The 18,945-nt window shown below is 41.4% G+C and overlaps 1 protein-coding gene across 1 annotated transcript in view; it reads right to left on the bottom strand.

Annotated features, from left to right (window-relative positions):
- Positions 1–792: 792 nt before the first annotated feature.
- The window catches only part of ALOX5 (arachidonate 5-lipoxygenase), a 54,522-nt gene continuing 36,369 nt past the window's right edge, over positions 793–18,945 (bottom strand). The window contains exons 9-14 of the mRNA XM_075841505.1: positions 16,983–17,069; positions 14,458–14,636; positions 7,866–7,987; positions 5,651–5,751; positions 3,569–3,739; positions 793–1,698 (exon numbers count right to left, since the gene is read on the bottom strand). Coding sequence (XP_075697620.1) covers positions 1,519–1,698; positions 3,569–3,739; positions 5,651–5,751; positions 7,866–7,987; positions 14,458–14,636; positions 16,983–17,069 — 840 coding nt within the window. The 3' untranslated portion in view covers positions 793–1,518. The remainder of the gene's footprint in view (positions 1,699–3,568; positions 3,740–5,650; positions 5,752–7,865; positions 7,988–14,457; positions 14,637–16,982; positions 17,070–18,945) is intronic.

Here is an 18,945-nt window from a genome sequence, read left to right as displayed (position 1 = left end):
CGTCTGTAAATAGTCACTGTCCAGGGTGCTGAAAGAGTTACGCGATCGGCAGTAACTGTTTCTGCACCCGGGACAGTGACTACCGATCTCAATATACATGTATCTGTAAAAAAATATATAAGTTCATACTTACCGAGAACTCCCTGGGTCTGTCTACAGTCCGGCCTCCCAGGATGACGTTTCATTCTAAGTGACGGCTGCAGCCAATCACAGGCCAAGCACAGGCTGCAGCGGTCACATGGACTGGCGCGTCATCCAGGGAGGTCGGGCTGGATGCCGAAAGAGGGACGCGTCACCAAGACAACGGCCGGTAAGTATGAAAGTCGTTTACTTTCACTAGGGAAAGTGCTGTCCCTTCTCTCTATCCTGCACTGATAGGGAGAAGGGAAGCACTTTTCCCGCAGTCCGCAGCAGCTAGTCCGCATCAATGTACTGCACATTTTGTGCAGATCCGCAGCAGAATCTGCAACGCAGATTCTGTGCGGCATGGATGCGGACAGTTGCGGAGGAATTCCGCCATGTGTGGTCATGCCCTAAAGTATATGTGGCGAGGATATGAATGGAAGAAGAGAGCAGCATTTCTCATGTCTAACAAGCACATATTTGACTGTTCTGTGATTGGAAAAGCTCATAGAAAGCTGTGCATAGAGCTATAGATAGTCCGGATGACCTGTACTTACAGAAGTCACAAGAGCTTTCCAAGACAAAGCAAAACTCACTTCAGAAAAGTAAATTCAAGAAAGTTCAGAGAGCGGGAATTGCACCATATAAGAATTGGAGATGGGCATGATATTTTACGTTAAATTTTTTATTTCAAGTGAAAATCGACATATATAAAGACACTTTACACAATATATGAGATGAAGTTATGGGATGTTATTCATGTTTTCTGCCTATAAGATATAGAAACAAAGGAGCAACTAGTTGGTGCCTTGCATAGATAGAATTTGATTCCACAGAACATTACGTCATCTGATGTCATGAAGCATCTCGTCCTGTCAGTCACCTGTATAGTCTTTGCTTTATGTAAAACTATTAACCTGTTACCTATTTGTATTTGTAGTATCATTGTTGTTTTTCTATTACTAATATGTTGGTGAGTGACATGATTTACATCTTATGGCACTATGCAAATACTTGTTAACATTTATTTGTTCTTTGTATTCCCAACATGAAAAGTCTAGTTTAATGCAGCAGATGTAGCAGAGCTGTGTGTGTTATTCACGGAATGTGCCATGATATCAAGGTGTGTTGTCTATCATAAGACTGCAGATAAACCTACCTACAGCGTAGTTATCGCGATGTACAATATAAAAGTTAAATGAGAATTTACAGCTACATCTGTATTGTATAAAACTTGAATGCAGTTTTCTCACCTATGCAGAACATGGAGTATACTGTAAGTACTGCAAATAAAATGAAAACTTTCTGCACTTGGTTAGACCGCGGTTTAACTCCAAAGTCGTTGTTACACAATCGTGTTTTAAACTGCTGATCCAGCAAGTATCTCCAGTAAACTTAAACAGCAACACTGTTAGGGATCTTGTCTGGAGACATATAATAATATGGCAGCTTCTTATTCTTGTTGCGGTCAAGAATGAAACTAGTGATGTCCTCAAGGTTCTTCCTGAATTTGGCCATTGCTTTCTTCACAGATTTTTCAATAAAATGTTCATCAGGATACATCCCTAGAAACAACTAGATATACAACATAGCATAAGATAAAAGATAGTGGAGTACTATCATACAGTAGCAACGGGGAGAAAGTCAAAAACACCATTGATGTTTGGATTTCTCAGAATAGAGACACATATAGGCTATCCTACACAATGGCTAGTGAAAGCACTAATCAGTATTTGTAATGTATGATCTGATTTCTGGAGTAAAACTATTTTTCATTCTTAAAAAGAGTAACTGTACTTTCCCAAAACTTTTGATATGTCATAGAGACATACAGTATCAGAAGTTCTGATTGGTGGGGGTTTTGATGCTAGGCTGAAGGAGGCTTACTGTAAAAACCCATGGCCACGGACCATCAGGATTACTCACCTCCTGACAGCCGCAGCCATGGATCAGTGAGCGCTGGCCCTCATCTCCTCAGGAGATGCCAGCGCTCACTTCCGCTTTACTCTGCTGTGTCCCATAGGGTGAGCGTGCATGCTTGTTCTCGGTCTTAAAGGGCCAGCGCACACACTTCAATTAGATACCAAATTAGCCCATGATCACCCTGGACTATAAGAAGGGCCCTGCCCCTTCCTGCATTCCCTCAACGTTGTTGTCGTTTACCTATGTTCGTCTCTGCAAATGGTCCCTTAAGTGTTTTCCCATGCCCAGTGTTCCCATTCCTGCTACCTGTATCCCGTGCTATCTTGACCCAAGTGCCATTTACAGTTGGAGTCGTGTTGTGCTGTGTACTACGCCTTCCTTGTTACGCCACGCTTGGCGTCTGCCTGCTGCCAAGGTTCCATCCGAGCCTATCTTCGCTGCTGTCTGAAGTTACCACAGGTACATCTATCTGATCAATAGACTTTGACTTTGGTATCCTGTTGGCCAGCTGCTATACCGTCAAGGCGGTACGTCCCAGTGGGTCCATGCACCCAATGTGACTCTTACATAAAATGTCTATGTCAGCCATCTTCAGCCAAACAGAAAGAAACAATGACAGCTTTATTTCAGTGATGGTGGGGGACCAATCCAAACTTGTGATTTGTCTCAATGACATATTAAAGTTTTGAGAAAGTGCAGTTACTCGTTAAAGCATACCTAACCTTTAAGATGACTTTTCAGAATAAGCTGTCACATGATTGTACATGAGGAATAACACTATTTCTGGCCATTAGATGATTTGTATGTGGCATTTTCTTTTGCCTTTTTCCCCTCTTCAGGCTCTATATCTAATTCTCAGTTTCCTCTGAGCTAGTGGGTGTAGCCCAACTACTATTATGTCTTCTATATGCTGCCCGCATAGAGCAGAGAACACCCTGGTTCATAATCTCTCTGTAGCACACCCTTAGAAGTAGGGAGCCGTGTAGCTGGGAATCCAGCTCTGGGGTGTTAGTAGCCTGTGTCTCGTCTCATGCTCCCTCCTCCTACTCCCCCTTCTCTCTCTACATAGACTTCTATGGGCAGCATCTGTGTGTCTCTCTATGCTCTTGCTGCTGCCTCCTCCTGCTCCCACCTCCCCTCTCCATAGACTTCTATGGGCAGCAAAATCTGTGTCTCTTTCTTTGCTCCTGCTGCCTCCTCTGCTCGTTCCTCCACTCTCTATAGACTTTTGTGGGCAGTGTTTTGTGTCTCTCTCTCTTTTACTCTACTCCCTTCTCATGCTCCCCCTCCCTTCTCCATAGACTTCTCTGGACAGGCTGTCTCCTCTGCTCTGTAACTAGAGACAGATTTTGCTTAAAAACGGGGCGGACAGCAGATTACAGGAAGGGAGACACCTAGGGACAGTAACTTTACACAGCATTTTATCACCTGTCAAAACTGGAAATGTGCTAAGTTCCCTCTTCATACAAAACTCATGGATTTATTCAGGGCATATGGTAGTTCTAGTTACTTAGTTGCTTACCTCATTGTCTTGAAACTGACTCAAAGCCCATACAGCTCCAAGATGCCAGCATGATCGACCTCTGTCAGGTAAGCTTTCAATGATATATTGTATTGTTACTACTCCTTTCTCTGTGGGCGGAGGACAACGCATGGTAGGAGGAGCATTGGGAATCCAAGAACACCAATCATACTGCAGGGACAATGTTCCAATATATTAGGTATGAGAAGTCAGGACTATTTAAAAAATTATATCGTATTCATTAGTCATCTACACATGATATTATGTGCTTGAACAATGGGATACAAAGTGTTACAAAGTGTTTTTCATGATCATTTTATTTCATTTAGTTTCTAACCGACTCGGACCAGTAGAGTCAGTTTATTGTTCAGTGACACTTTCACCTTACAACTAATTTTAAATAAATATGTGTGAATAAAATTGCTTGAGTTTGTTTGTGTAATAAACTCCATGTACACTTTTGCAACCATTTACTTTTGCTACAGTGCATCTAAAATAAAAAAATGAAGTACCGTATTTTTCGGACTATAAGACACAGTTTTTAGCAAGAATAAATCATGCTAAAAAGTCCCTGCGTCTTATAGTCAGCAGTCAAGGGACCCGGCAGTGCTGGGCCCCCTGACCACTTCTTACTTAACCCCTTCCAGACTCATGATGTCCCGGCACATCATGGAGCGGGGAGGGGGGGATGTGCGGAGCGGGCTCACGCGCTAGCCCGCTCCATACACTGCAGGTGTCAGTTGCGATGGCACTCTTCTTGCCCGTTTAACTAGTTAAATGCTGTGGTCAATAGTGACCGCTGCATTTATAGGGGTCTTCCCATAATGGTCATTTATGGCATATCCACAGGATATGTCATAAATGTCAGATAGATGTGGGCCCCACCTCTGGGACCCGCACCCATCTCTAGAACGGGGCCCCTTAAATCCCATTCTAGTTTACTAGCTCCGCTGTCTCTCAGCCACTTCTTGGTTAGGTGGTCGGGAGTTACGTAAACAGTCGAGTGCTCGCTGAGCTACGGTGTTTCCGTAACTCCCATAGAAGTGAATGGGAGTTACGTTAACAGTGTAGCACCGCGAGCTACGCTGTTTCCGGAACTCGGTAGCTCTAAAAACAGCGTACATGGTCGAGTTACGGAAACAGTGTAGCATGCGAGCTATGCTGCTTCTGTAACTGCCATTCACTACTATGGGACTTACAGAAACAGCGTAGCTCAACGAGTTACGCTGTTTCCCTAACTCATCTATGTATTGCAGTGTATTGTACCAGCGATCTAATGATCGCTGGTTTAAGTCCCCTAGGGGAACTAATAAAATTGGTAAAAAAAAAAGTTGGATACATTTTCAGGAGTGTAAAAAAATATTAAAAGTGAAAAAAACAAACACCTTTCCCCTTTTTTCCCCAAGCACAATGTAAAAAATAAAAAAAAAGGAATGAAATAAAAAGTGATAAAAAAAATCTTATGCACCAAAAAATGCCTCTCAGAATGTGGTGAAACAGAACAAATAATTTTTTTTAACAAATAGTTTTTGCTTTGTAAAACTAGTTTTTTTCCTATTTTCTGTTGTCTAAAGCCTGGGTGCGTATTATAGTCAGGTGCGTCTTATAGTCCGAAAAATACGGTAACTTTGTTAATAGTCTTAACTAAAAATAATCTACCGTTTTGTGTCTACAGCACCTATGCAGACTTATGCATCTCCATGGTTACTATAAACAAAACATGTGTAGTCAGATATACATTGAGTAGGTAATGGTTTACTAATTGCAAATAAATTAGAAGATTTTGCAGATTCTCATAATAGGGAAAATACTCAAGTTGTCACTTAAACCATTTTTCTTTCTGCTTATATGAGATTTAACCCCTTTCTTAATAATCCTATTTATCGCAATACATCATAACCCAATCTGTTAATTTGTAACAAATTCTAAATCCTGCTGGACTCTTACCCAGTTGACCACCAGTATAGCCATACCCCAGATCAGTAATATGATATAAATATAATTTATTTTACACTTTTGCATACATTAAATATTTTGTTTGGTATTTCAATTATTTCGACATTACAGTTATTACAGACTAACCTGACCAAAGTTCACAGCAGCATGTTGACCAGATGCAGTGAACATGGCAACCGTAAGGTATTCCACTAACTTCTCTTTAGTCTTGATAGTTTTGGGAAAACCTATAAAAAGCAGTAATAACAGTTTTATGTTACTAATCTGATCAACAGAGCAGCTGCCACTCACCTCTGGTTTCACCTATCTCTTGGTTGAGCAAGGATCGTGAATGGTAATATCCAACATGTTTTATCCAACAGTAGACATGGAGGGGACATAAGGGCTGCAAAGGAGCTTGAATGGAGAGGGGGTCGAGCATGACGGAAACAGTCAAGCGCTGTTTCCGACCACCACTCTATTCAATGTCTATGAGAATAACAGAAACAGTCAAGCGCTGTTTCCGACCACCACTCTATTCAATGTCTATGAGAATGACAGAAACAGTCAAGCGCTGTTTCCGACCACCCCTCTATTCAATGTCTATGAGAATGACAGAAACAGTCAAGCGCTGTTTCCGACCACCCCTCTATTCAATGTCTATGAGAATGACAGAAACAGTCAAGCGCTGTTTCCGACCACCCCTCTATTCAATGTCTATGAGAATGACAGAAACAGTCAAGCGCTGTTTCCGACCACCCCTCTATTCAATGTCTATGAGAATGACAGAAACAGTCAAGCGCTGTTTCCGACCACCCCTCTATTCAATGTCTATGAGAATGACAGAAAAAGTCAAGCGCTGTTTCCGAGCACCACTCTATTCAATGTCTATGAGAATGACGGAAACAGTCAAGCGCTGTTTCCGACCACCCCTCTATTCAAAGTCTAGGAGAATGACAGAAACAGTCGAGCGCTGTTTCCGACCACCACTCTATTCAATGTTCTCCAATCAAGTAGTGAGAAGGATGAAGGAGAACCTTGCTATATGGGCACACCTACTGTATCTTGTGGATAGGTGATCATTTTTTAATCTGGAATAACGTCTTTAAAAATATATCCATTTAAAAGTAAGGCAAACACTATATCTGCTTTATACACAACCTTTTAAGGTCGAGTTGCTTTGCTGTACATGGGGCTGTGCCTGATATTGTAGCTCAGCGGCCCCTTTATGACAGTATAAAAATGTATAAATCTTTTAAAAGACTAGAAGAGTGGATAACTGTAGTGTAGGGGGGCAAGAGGGCATGAGAACACCTCCACGTGCTACAAGGCCAGCTAGCTCTGCAGGTTAAATAGTGCATGGTCCTAATAATATCATGGTTGCGGGCTCGATCCCTGTATGGGCCACATTCACACCTATTTGCTGTCATTTTCTGCAGAAGCTTCTGTGTAAAATAAGGAAAGGCAAGTTTGTAGATATTTTTGTGCTTTCTAGGGAAGGGATTGCAGCTAAAGAGGAGGGCATGGGGAGCAATAAGAAATTTAGAATGATCATGGATTAGGTAAATGGATTCTAGGTCTATTTTAGTGTTGTGATTGAGGAAAGAAGGAAACAGTGTGTTATGCTGCTCTGGTGAATGGATTATATTGTAAACGCGGGGTCCTTCTATAGGGGGTTAGGCCGGAGTAAGTATAATTAGAGCCTTAAAATTGAAAATGGTGGTGACAAAGGTGTTCAGCTTTGGTCAGAAGGATTTAGATTTGTGGTCAAAGATTATGAGCAGAATGTTGAATGGCAAGTGTTCAAACTGGCAAGATTGCAATGCCAAGCAGTAAGGAAAAGTTGGTTTGCGATGCCTGCAAGTCTGGCATGTGTGCAGTAAGTGTGTGTATGGGAGGTGGCATCCGCAGATAGAACGTGGGGTCAAGGAGGGTGATGGTAAGCCGGTGGCGTTCGGTTCAGAGGCAGGGATGTGTGGACTGCCGGAGGACAAGGTGGAAGATCTTAACTGGAAAGGTGAGGCGCCAAGAGTGCAAAGTAAGGCGTCACCGAGGAAGCTTTGCTGGGGTCCCTAAATTCCATGTGTAGAAATATCCTGATGGATTTGTCTTTTTTACCGGCGGTCGAAGCAGAAAGCAGATAAGACTTATGAGAGGACAAGGCAGATTTGTCATGTAACATGACATTTGTTTCCTATTGTAGGAGGGCTGAAGCTTTGGGTTATGGATCTTCACAATATATTTGAAGAATTATTAGGTATAATTGATATATACCATATAACAAGGTTTTGTTGTCTTATTTCTGAAATAGTTTCAGAATCTCTTTGATGTTTCACAGTAATAAAAGTAATAATTATGTTACCAGAGGCTTCATTGTCCCGAAGTCCAAAAACGAAAACATCTTTTACAAAGGCTTGAAGCTCAGTGTCTTCACAAACGGTCTTGTCACTTTCATAATAGATGTCCACCACATCACCCACAAACCTGTAAAAAACAGTAAGATCCATGCATTACATACATACCGAGTCATTTCTATCTTTAATACTAAGCCAAATATTGACCATTTTCCTTTTTACATTCATATGATTTTCCCACTTTTTTCCTCCATTAATGCACAACCATAAAAATCACGTAACACTGTGACAAACTCTCAGGTATTATAGCTTTAGATTACCGCCATCAGTCATGACGTTTACATTTTTTAATTAAAGGGATTGTATGAGATTAGATAAAAAGGCCTGCTCTTTATTTTTTTTCCTACAGAAACAGCACCACTTTTGTCCAAAGGCTGTATCTGGTATTGCAGCTCAGCCCCACTCAGATCTTTTTTTTTCTAGTATAGTAATTCAAAACCTATTACTTTTGATCACATTACCCCAGACTGGATAAATGAAATGATCATAGTCATCTTGTTATATTGGAAAACAAAGGACATACAAACTGCAACTGTTAGGGCGGGTTCACACATAGCGGAATTTCACTTAAATTCCGCTGCGGACACTCCGCAGCGTTAATCCGCAGCGGAGCCGTTTCTCCATTGACTTTCACTTTAATTTAGCAGTGTTCGTTTACACGATGCGTACAATTCCGCTGCGGAGCATAGGCTGCGGAGCGGAATTTGGTGTCCGCAGCATGCTCTGTCTGTTGCGGAGCAGTGGCGGACTCATGGCGGAATTTCTCCATTGACTTCAATGGAGATTCAAAGTTCCGCAATGAAGTCCGCAGCTGTCATGCACATGTTATGTGTGCTGCGGATGCGTCTTGCTTTTTTAACTTGACATTTCTTCATTCTGGCTGGACCTATGTATTTCTAGGTCTACAGCCAGACTGAGGAAGTCAATGGGGCTCCCGTAATGACGGGAGCGTTGCTAGGAGACGTCAGTAAATAGTCACTGTCCAGGGTGCTGAAAGAGTTAAGCGATCGGCAGTAACTGTTTCTGCACCCGGGACAGTGACTACCGATCTCAATATACATGTATCTGTAAAAAAATATATAAGTTCATACTTACCGAGAACTCCCTGGGTCTGTCTCCAGTCCGGCCTCCCAGGATGACGATTCAGTGTAAGTGACGGCTGCAGCCAATCACAGGCCAAGCACAGGCTGCAGCGGTCACATGGACTGGCGCGTCATCCAGGGAGGTCGGGCTGGATGCCGAAAGAGGGACGCGTCACCAAGACAACGGCCGGTAAGTATGAAAGTCGTTTACTTTCACTAGGGAAAGTGCTGTCCCTTCTCTCTATCCTGCACTGATAGGGAGAAGGGAAGCACTTTTCCCGCAGTCCGCAGCAGCTAGTCCGCATCAATGTACTGCACATTTTGTGCAGATCCGCAGCAGAATCTGCAACGCAGATTCTGTGCGGCATGGATGCGGACAGTTGCGGAGGAATTCCGCCATGTGTGGTCATGCCCTTAATCTTGTCTTTGCTTGTTACGTGCCTTGAGGAAGGAGATACACAGGATGCAACAGAAACAGGAAGAATTGTTATTGTAGTTGGCGTGATCTTGTGAAAGTACCGTACTAGCTGCAATTCCATATATACTCGTATATTATACACGCAGAATATTAGGAACTGAAACACTGTGTGTGTATGTATGTGTATATATCTATATATATATATATATATATTGATATATATATACATATATATATGTCTAGATAGATAGATAGATAGATAGATAGATAGATAGATAGATAGATAGATAGATAGATAGATAGATAGATAGATAGATAGATAGATAGATATACACACAGTATATAAACCGTTCAGGCATTACATTAAAACTAATGACGGGTGATGTGAATAGCACTGATTATCTGGATGCAATGGCGCCTGACAAGGGGTGGGATATAATCGTCAGCAAGTGAACAGTCAGTTCTTAAAGTTGATGTGTTGGAAGCAGGAAAAATCGACAAGCGTAAGGATCTGAGCGACTTTGACAAGGGCCAAATAGTGATATCTAGACAACTGGGCCAGGGCATCTCCAAACTGGCAGGTCTTGTGGGGTGTCCCTGGTATGCAGTGGTTAGTACCTACCAATAGTTGTTCTAGGAAGGAGAACTGGTGACAGGGTCATGGATACCCAAGGCTCAATGATGCACATGTGGAGGGAAGGCTAGTCCATCTGGTCCAATCACGCAGAAGAGCTACTGCAGCACTAATTGCTGAAACAGTTAATGCTAGTTAGAGTATGATAGAAAGGTGTCAGAGCACACAGTGCATTGCATCTTGCGGAGTATAGGGCGGCAAAGCTGCATACCGCTCAGAGTGCTCATGTCGAACTCTGTTTACTCCACCAAAAGCACCTACAATGGCCATGTGAGCATCAGAACCGGATCATGGACCTTGAAGTTGGCCTGGTCTGGTCTGATGATGCATTAAGTGGATGGCCGGTTGTGTAGCATACCTGGGGTAGAGATGGCACCAGGATGCACTATGGAAAGAAGGCAAGCTGGCGGAAACAGTGTGATGCTCTTGGCAATGTTCTGCTGGTAAACCTTGGCTCCTGGTATTCATGTGGATGGTACGTTGACATGTACCGCCTATCTAAACATTGTTTTAAACAGTGGTCACTTTTAGCAGGACAATGGAACACTGCAAAATTTGTTCAGGAACATGACAAAGATTTCATGGTGTTGACAGAGCCTCCAAATGACAAAGATCTCAATCTGATCAAGCATCTGTGGGATTCTGCTGGAAAAACAAGTCCGATGCATGGAGGCCCTACCTCGTAAGTTACTAACATCTTGGTGCCAGATACTTATGGACAACTTTAGAGGTCTTGTGGAGTCCATACCTTGAAGAGCAGGTTTGGCAGCACGAGGGGGACCTACACAATATTAGGTAGTTTAATGTTATGGCTGAATGGTGTTACAGTTACAATAATATATTTTATTACACTGTAAATGTAGTGATTCTTGGATGTCATAAGACTACTTGAATTTCCAGTTATCATAAACGATCAATGTGGAGCATAATACCAGTGAAGTGACTACATCAAACTGTACTTCCTCTATAATAATGTGATTTAATTAGAATGCATTATAATTGAAAATTGTGTCTTTATTAGTTTGTTCCTCTCAGAATGTAATGGTTCTCATGGTAGAGATTCAGCTGGTAGGGAGTATTTAGGGCAATGCTCCCTGTGAAAAAGAATGCAAAATAGCCCTCCTATAGGTGGCTACCATGTAAGGCAATGTCCGACTCTTTATATGGCCTTCAAACATGACTCGGGTTATTAGCCAAAACAGTTACCCATCTGTAGACGGCTTAGTATAGAGTAGGGCTTGAGATGTCTTGTGTACGGTCATGGAAAGTAATGAAGTGACTCTGAAATCACCAAGGATTGACCTGCATTTCAGGAAGGATTTAGTCCCCAAAGTTTGACTAACTGAATGTCATTGTTCCAAACATCCCCCGCTCTACTAGGCCAAAACTTATGCCTCTGCTGGTCATGACAACCTAGAAGTGTTTTCATGTGCGGCCCTGTTCAAGTAATTGAAACTTTCTGAGTATATTGACCTCCATAACTCTAGCCAAAAGCTTCTTCTTCTGGAGGCAGTGGCATACAGATGTGGAGGGAGGGCTATGCTGTCAATAATCATGTGCACTTGGTGTTGTACACCAGATCCTCGAGGTGGTCCAAGGTCCAGTTCTGACATGGCCTTGTGCATGCCGGATAGTGGGTGATGGGGGTCGTTGGCTGGATGCAACATTGCAGTCCTCAAGTTACTTTTGGCTTATGCTAAAAAATGCTGCAATAATCATGTCAATTGTCCAACAAATAAAAACGTTATAGCCATAAAACGAACGCATAAAAGAAATGGCTAAACATACACGTCCTGAAGACTCAAAATACCCTGGATCTGAACCAGTTAAGCAACAGTGCCAACTAGCGTGCAGGAGCGTCTCTCTACGTCCCATGTTAGTTTGGGCAGGAAAGTATAACTGGACTGACGCTTTAAAGCACTGAATAATGACAGGCTCATAGTAAAGCTTCAGAGAATATCAGATGACTAAGGATATTTCTGTAACCTGTATTCTGCAGAAAGTCTCAGAGGGCAATGATGGGGGATCTTCTTTGCCTGCTGTTGTCCTGATCTATTATGGGATCTCTCCTGCTCATAAACATTGTACTTTTCAAACATGTTTTCTTGCTATTTATGTTCTCAAAGCCCATTAACATTTATCTACACTTAAATGGAAGTCAAGTGTATTGTACTTATTAGTTACAGCACGTGCACCATATCTATTAACTGTTTAAGACACTTTTCTTTTTTTTCGACAAGGGACGTGGCATATCTGGAAATGGGGCGTGGTTTAGTGGAAAATGACGTGGCTAAAAATGTGACATCGTGCTCCAAAAATACGCCAACATTTTTTCCATATACTGAACAATGTGCTTTGTATGGAGTTGTGATGCACATTTTTGATATTTGTTTTTGCTGTTTTTGCTTTGGTCCTTGACCTTGTTTGTGGTTCGTCCGTTTATTGTGTGGAGGCCTTCCCTCCAAATAAAAAAAAAAAAAAAAACGAAGAAAAAAAATCTGTTGTGAACTAATCCACCTAATAGGTAGCAAGTCTAGCAAGATGCACCACATTTGTCATACAGCATGCACCACGATGATAAATGAAAAGCATTTTCTAACCGTTCTGTCTACGTTTATGCTGCCCAAAACTTGTAAATCTGCCCCATTGTCTATTGAGGTTGGGTTTCCTTGTAAACAGTCTAATGCTTAATTAAAGTGTGTCCAACCTATAGAAATATACCTTTAGGCTTCCTGCACACACACTTTTTGTGTAGCACTTCTTTGGGGGCAAAAAAGAAGCATTTAACCCATAAGGACACGGACAATCTTCATTTTATCATTTTCGTTTTTTCATCCCTGCCTTCCAAAAGCAATAACTTTTTTATTTTTTAGTCAACATGGCCGTGTGGGGGCTTGTTTTTTGAGGGACAAGTTCTAGTTTTTCATAGCACCATTTATTGTACTGCATAATGTATTTAGAAGCTGAAAAAGAATTATTTGTGGAGTGAAATGGGCAAAAGACAGCAATTACGGCATTTTTTGGGAGGTTTTTTCTACGGCGTTCATCGGGTGGTAAAAACGTAATGTTCATCTGATTCTACGGGTTGATACGATTATGACGATACCAAATTTATATGTTTTTTTTTAAATGTTTTACCACTTTTAGAAAAAAAAAGTATTTGCTAAAAAAAAAAAAGTTGTTTTGTGTCGCCATATTCTTTTTCTGCCAATTGAGCGATGTGAGAGCTTATTTTTTGCGGGGCGAGCTGTAGTTTTCACCAATGCGATTTTGGGGTGCATGCGACTTTTTGATCACTTTTTCTTTCAATTGAAATTTTTGGGGAAAGCTAAGCTGACCAAAAAAACAGCAATTTGCGTGTTTTTATATATATATATATATTTTTACGGCATTCACCGAGCAGGATAAGCAGCACTATTTTGTGATAGTTCAGACTTTTATGGATGCGGCGATACCAGTTATGTTAACTTTTATTTTTTTAACATTGCTTTAGGGGAAAAAATGGGAAAAAGGTTTTAATATTTATTTATTTTTGGAACATTAATAAAAGCTTTTTCTTACTTTCTTTTTATTAGTGCCCCTAGGGGACTTGAGCCAGTGATCATTGGATCGCTTGCATGATATAGTGCAATACTAATGTACAGTATTTCAGTATATAGGTATACTGAAAGTCAGGCAGGGCTTGAAAAGAGTACAAAGATGGCAGACCTGGTGGCCTTCATTGGGCCCCCAGGCTGCCATGATGAAAATTGACACCCTGCAATCGCGTCGTGGGACCGGGTGAGATGGTATGTCGGAGGAAGCTGTTCCCCTGATTCTAACTATTTAAATGCCGCAGTCACAATTGACCGTGGCATTTAAGGTGTTAATTGGACAGAGTCCAAATGATCTTTGATTTCGCCCATTGAAGTGAGGTGTCCCCCGTGAGCCCGCTCCAAACTTCCCTTTACTGGCTGCACATGTACGTGTAACGACTGCACATGCACGTGGCATGTTGCCAAGGGATTAAAAAGCTACATTTTTAGGGAAAATGGTACATGCGATGGTCATGGTGTTTATTACAACACATGATTTATTAAAAAAAAAAAAAAAACGCCACTGAAAACGCCATATAAAAAGCCACACATGCTGACACATGCATTTTTGAGGTTGATGGGAGAAGACGTAAATAAATGCTAGAGAAAACGGCAAAACTAAACTTGATGACATTTTGGAAAAAACGCCACTGACCCCAAAAAGGCAAAACAAAAGTCGAAAAAAAACGCCAAATACAAAAAAAGTTTGTAGTGCATTCTATATTTCCCCATTGACTTCCAGCTAGCATCTAGCCGCAGCGAAAAACGCTGCTAGACCCCCATTCTCAATGAAAAGACAAATAAACAGACAGGGAGATGCAATTCTCTTACGTAAGTGTTGCTTCCCAGATTTTCATTCCATCATCTCTGTAGTAATAATAGGGAATTTCCTCTTTGCTTTCCATGCCCCTCAACTTGATTGCATCTGGAAAGCAAAAACTCTCGTATGTAAACTCCTTCATTGCCCTTAGCAACAACTCCACGTGTCCTCCTCCGCCTGTTGCATTGGCCTACAACATAAATTATTTACAATGAGATCAAATCAATTGAAGCTATTTGCATGTGCAGAGAGTTATTTCCTGTACAGATTCTCGGCAGCTCATGACAATCACTTCTCCGGACCTGAACAGGCAGCCGTGACGAAGGAGCCTTCTGTAGGAAAACCCTTATGGATCTCCGTAACTGTGTGGACTTGGTAAGCATAACTTTGGTGGTGGGGTCCGTATGCACCTTCTGGGAAAAAGCTGCATTTCCAGCTTTTTAAAGAGGCACTGTCGCCAGTTTAGAACTTTAGTTCTTAGGGTATGTTCACACGATGAGAGGCATTTACGTGTGAAAAGACAGACTGTTTACAGCTGCCTCGTTTCACACGTAAATGCTCCTCCTCGTAATTTACGAGGCGTCTGAGACGCTCTGAGACGCTCGTAAATCTTGAGCTGTGCTTCATTGAGTTCAATGAAGAACAGCTCAAATTACGTGGCAAAGAAGTGCCCTGCACTTCTTTGCCGAGGCAGTCCATTTACGCGTCGTCGTTTGACAGCTGTCAAATGACGACGCGTAAATTACAGGTTGTCTGCACAGTACGTCGGCAAACCCATTCAAATGAATGGGCAGATGTTTGCCGACGTATTGGAGCCCTATTTTCAGACGTAAAACGAGGCATAATACGCCTCGTTTACGTCTGAAAATAGGTTGTGTGAACCCAGCCTTAATGCCCAACTGGGAATTTTTTTGCTTTTCACCAAGTGGAAGTTGTAAAGAGAAGTGTATGATGCTGACCAATCAGTGACCAATCAGCGTCATACACTTCTCTTCATTCCAGCCCAGCTTGATTCACAGCACTTCACCACTTCATCCCGCGAGTCCTTCACTGGAGCGATGGAAGACTGAACAGACATCGCCTCCAGCCGCTGCAGATTCGGATAAACGTCCTGACACGGCTGGAGGCGATGTATGTTCACTCTTCCGTCGCTCCGGTTAAGGATCTGCAAGAGGGAGTGACGTCACAGCGTGATCTCGCGAGATCGCGCTGTGCTGTGGATCAAGCTGGGCTGGAATGAAAAGAAGTCTATGATGCTAATTGGTCAGCGTCTTTTCTTGGCAACGCCCACTTGGTGAAAAGTCAATTAAAAAAAGCCCAGTTGGGCATTAAGAACAAATTTGCATAAATCTTAAAATGTTCATAACTTGGTCAAAAATAAACGTTGAAAGAAACAAAAACAGTAGTTACCTACATTAAAGCGCCTATTAGATTAGGTAGGAGATAGGGCACTTATAAACTGGTTACAGAACCTCTTTAAGCTTGGAGGGTAACTTGGAGTCTGTGCTTTATCAGAAATGCTGGGGTAGAATCCTGCAGGGGACTTATACTGGCCATAGATTGGCCTACGAATAAGGTCTACCATCAGGGAAAGCAGGGATCGGATAATTAACATGCTGATCCTATTCTTTCCCGCGAGAAAAGTGGTGGCATATGCTACTTATCTCAGTCTAAGCACAAAAATAAAACGCTCATTCATTTTACCCAAATTGGTATATTTAGGGAACATCCACACGTAGCGTAAACACTGCAGAATTTTCAACCGGATTTTCTGTGCAGACGCTCCGCAGCATTTTCGCAAGAGAAATTGACATGATGCAGAATCCGCACCGCAAGTCAATTTCCACAAGTTTTTTTTGCAATTTGTTTCCGCAGTGCGTGGATGAGATTTGTTTAAATCTCATCTACTCTGCTGCTACTGTAATGCACTGTGGATTTTCTGTATGGAGATTCCGGTTGGAAATTCTGCAGTGTTTACTCTACGTGTGGACTTCCCCTTAGGCCCCATGCACACAACCGTATTTTCATCTATCCCGAAATACTGTCTGTAAATACGGATCCGTAGGCATCCGTATTTCATCCGTATATACGGAAGGGTTTCAGTAAATACGGTCCATATTACATCCATATTCCATCCGTCTATACGGATTAGTAAAAAAGAGGGAGGATGCAAATGATGTCATAAGCATGTTGCATAGCGGGGCCGTGATTACGGGCATGGCCGTGTGCATGAGGCCTTATAGTGGATTGGCAGAGATAGCTGTCGGATGACAGTAATCTTTATCTCTATGGAACCCGCCTATTAGAATTTTCTTTACATTTTTAAACTTTCATTCCATAAAATATCACATTCTTCCACTTCACAACAAGTATCTTCAACATAGAAAACCATATGCAAGACTATATTACAATGATACAGCTCTTGTAGAAGTCATGTACAACATTGAATATATTTTTCCTTCAAACTACATAATATATGTTTACATAATTATCAGGAAAGAAAAAGTTTCAGAATAAGCTACATATGAGTCCAAACCTTATCAAAGAGGCCACATTCACAAATGAGCTGTTCCCGTGCCTTCGTGTTGATTGCTATGGTGAATCTTACATGTGGTATCAGAAGCTGAAACATAAAATCAATTTTTAATTTGAGAAAGCTGAACATTAAAGCATATTGAGGGAGATTTATTAAAACCAGTACAAAAGGAAAAGTGGAGGAGCTGCCAATAGCAACCAATCAGATAGCGAGCTGCTCAACTTTTCCTTTGCTCTACTTTTGATATACATTCCATATATATAGCTATATATATATTTATATTGACAATGATTAATTTATTTTCTGAACATTGGTGACAATACATTTTTATGATTCATATAGTATCAGCATAAAAGACGGCTGGATAACCCACTCATCCAACTATGCTGACTGCTTTGATCAAGGTAAGGTTCTGTTCACACTTTTGTTAGTTCTAGTTCTACTGGAGTATGCTACATATGTAGACCAAATAGGATTAGTATTCATATGTTGGACATTTTATCCAATTGCTGATAAGATTAAATTTTTACGGTACACATGCTTAAATAATAACTCCACTCCAAAAATATAACTCCTTTTTACTTTTATGATGTCCACATTCCGAAGTAACAGAGTTAGATTGAAAAAAGACACAAGTCCTTCAAGTTCAAAATACAATCCTACAGTGTTGATCCAGAGAAAGAATTTTTACCGGTTATCAGTTACAAGTTGCCTCATATTAGGGGAAAAAAATCTCCCAACTCCAAATATGAGAAAATAAATATAAAAATCTAAATAAATCCCTGGATAAACATCCCATCCCCAGTAATTTAGTGCCCATAACTTGCGATATTATTTCTTTCAAGAAAGGAATCAAGGCCACTCGAACTCCTTCAATGAATTAACCACGATCAGTAGAAAGAAGAGGTAGTGGCGCTCCTTTACTGCAGTACCCAACAGAGCAACATCCTAAATGTGGTTTTGTCTGGTACTGCAGCTCAGTCTATTCAAATGAATAGAGAAAAAGTGGTACAGATGCTTTTTAAATATGGCCTTTGAAATGAGGAATGGAGCCCCCCGGATGCCCACAGGCTGCCACATTAGTTGCTGTCCGGCGTCAGGATGCTGTATGCGACCCGGCACACAATGTCCTAATGCTGGACGGTTATATGTTGTAAACAATGTCCTGATGCTGCTTGGCGTCAGGACCTTCTATGCGCCTTGGCACAGGCCTTGTGAAGAAGCTAGGGGTGGATGGGCCCTGAAGAAAAGCCAAGGGTGGTGATTCATTTTTTGTTTTTTTATATATATGGTGTGGTGAAAAAGTATTTGCAAATTTCCCAATTTCTTTATTTTTGCATATTTGTCACACTTGAATGTTTTTGTTAATCAAATTACTTTTAATATCAGACAAAGATATGTGTTGAAGTATAAATGCTGTTCAGCCTTACCTGACCCTATGTGAAAAGGTAATTGCCCCCTTAGCTACTAAATCAACCAGTTAACCAAATTCAATTAACAATTGGGTTCAATTGCACTAGCTACACCCAGTCATGATTACTGCCAGACCTGTTGCATCTAAAAATCACTTACATAGAATCTGTCTGGCAATGTGAAGCAGGCTATATGCTATCAAAAGCAGCACAAGATACAAAGTTATATAGGGATTCAAATACAGATGCCAAACAAAGTTATTGATATCTATCAGTCTGGAAAGTGTTACAAAGTCATGGCTAAGACTCTGGGACTCCAGCAAACCACAGTGAGAGCCATTATCCACAAATGGAGAAGACTTGGAAAAGTGGTGAACCTTCCCAGGAATGGCTACCAACCAAAATATCACCAAGAGCGCATCAATGACTTATCCAGGCGGTCCGAATAGAACCCAGATCTAAAAGAACATCTAAAGAACTGAAGACCACACTTGCCTCAGTCAATGTACACGATTCCACAATAAGAAAGACACAGGGAAAAAATGGCATCC

Source organism: Rhinoderma darwinii, chromosome 11, assembly GCF_050947455.1.
Source record: "Rhinoderma darwinii isolate aRhiDar2 chromosome 11, aRhiDar2.hap1, whole genome shotgun sequence".
Lineage (NCBI taxonomy): Eukaryota > Metazoa > Chordata > Amphibia > Anura > Rhinodermatidae > Rhinoderma > Rhinoderma darwinii.
This window is presented reverse-complemented; position numbering and strand designations above follow the sequence as displayed.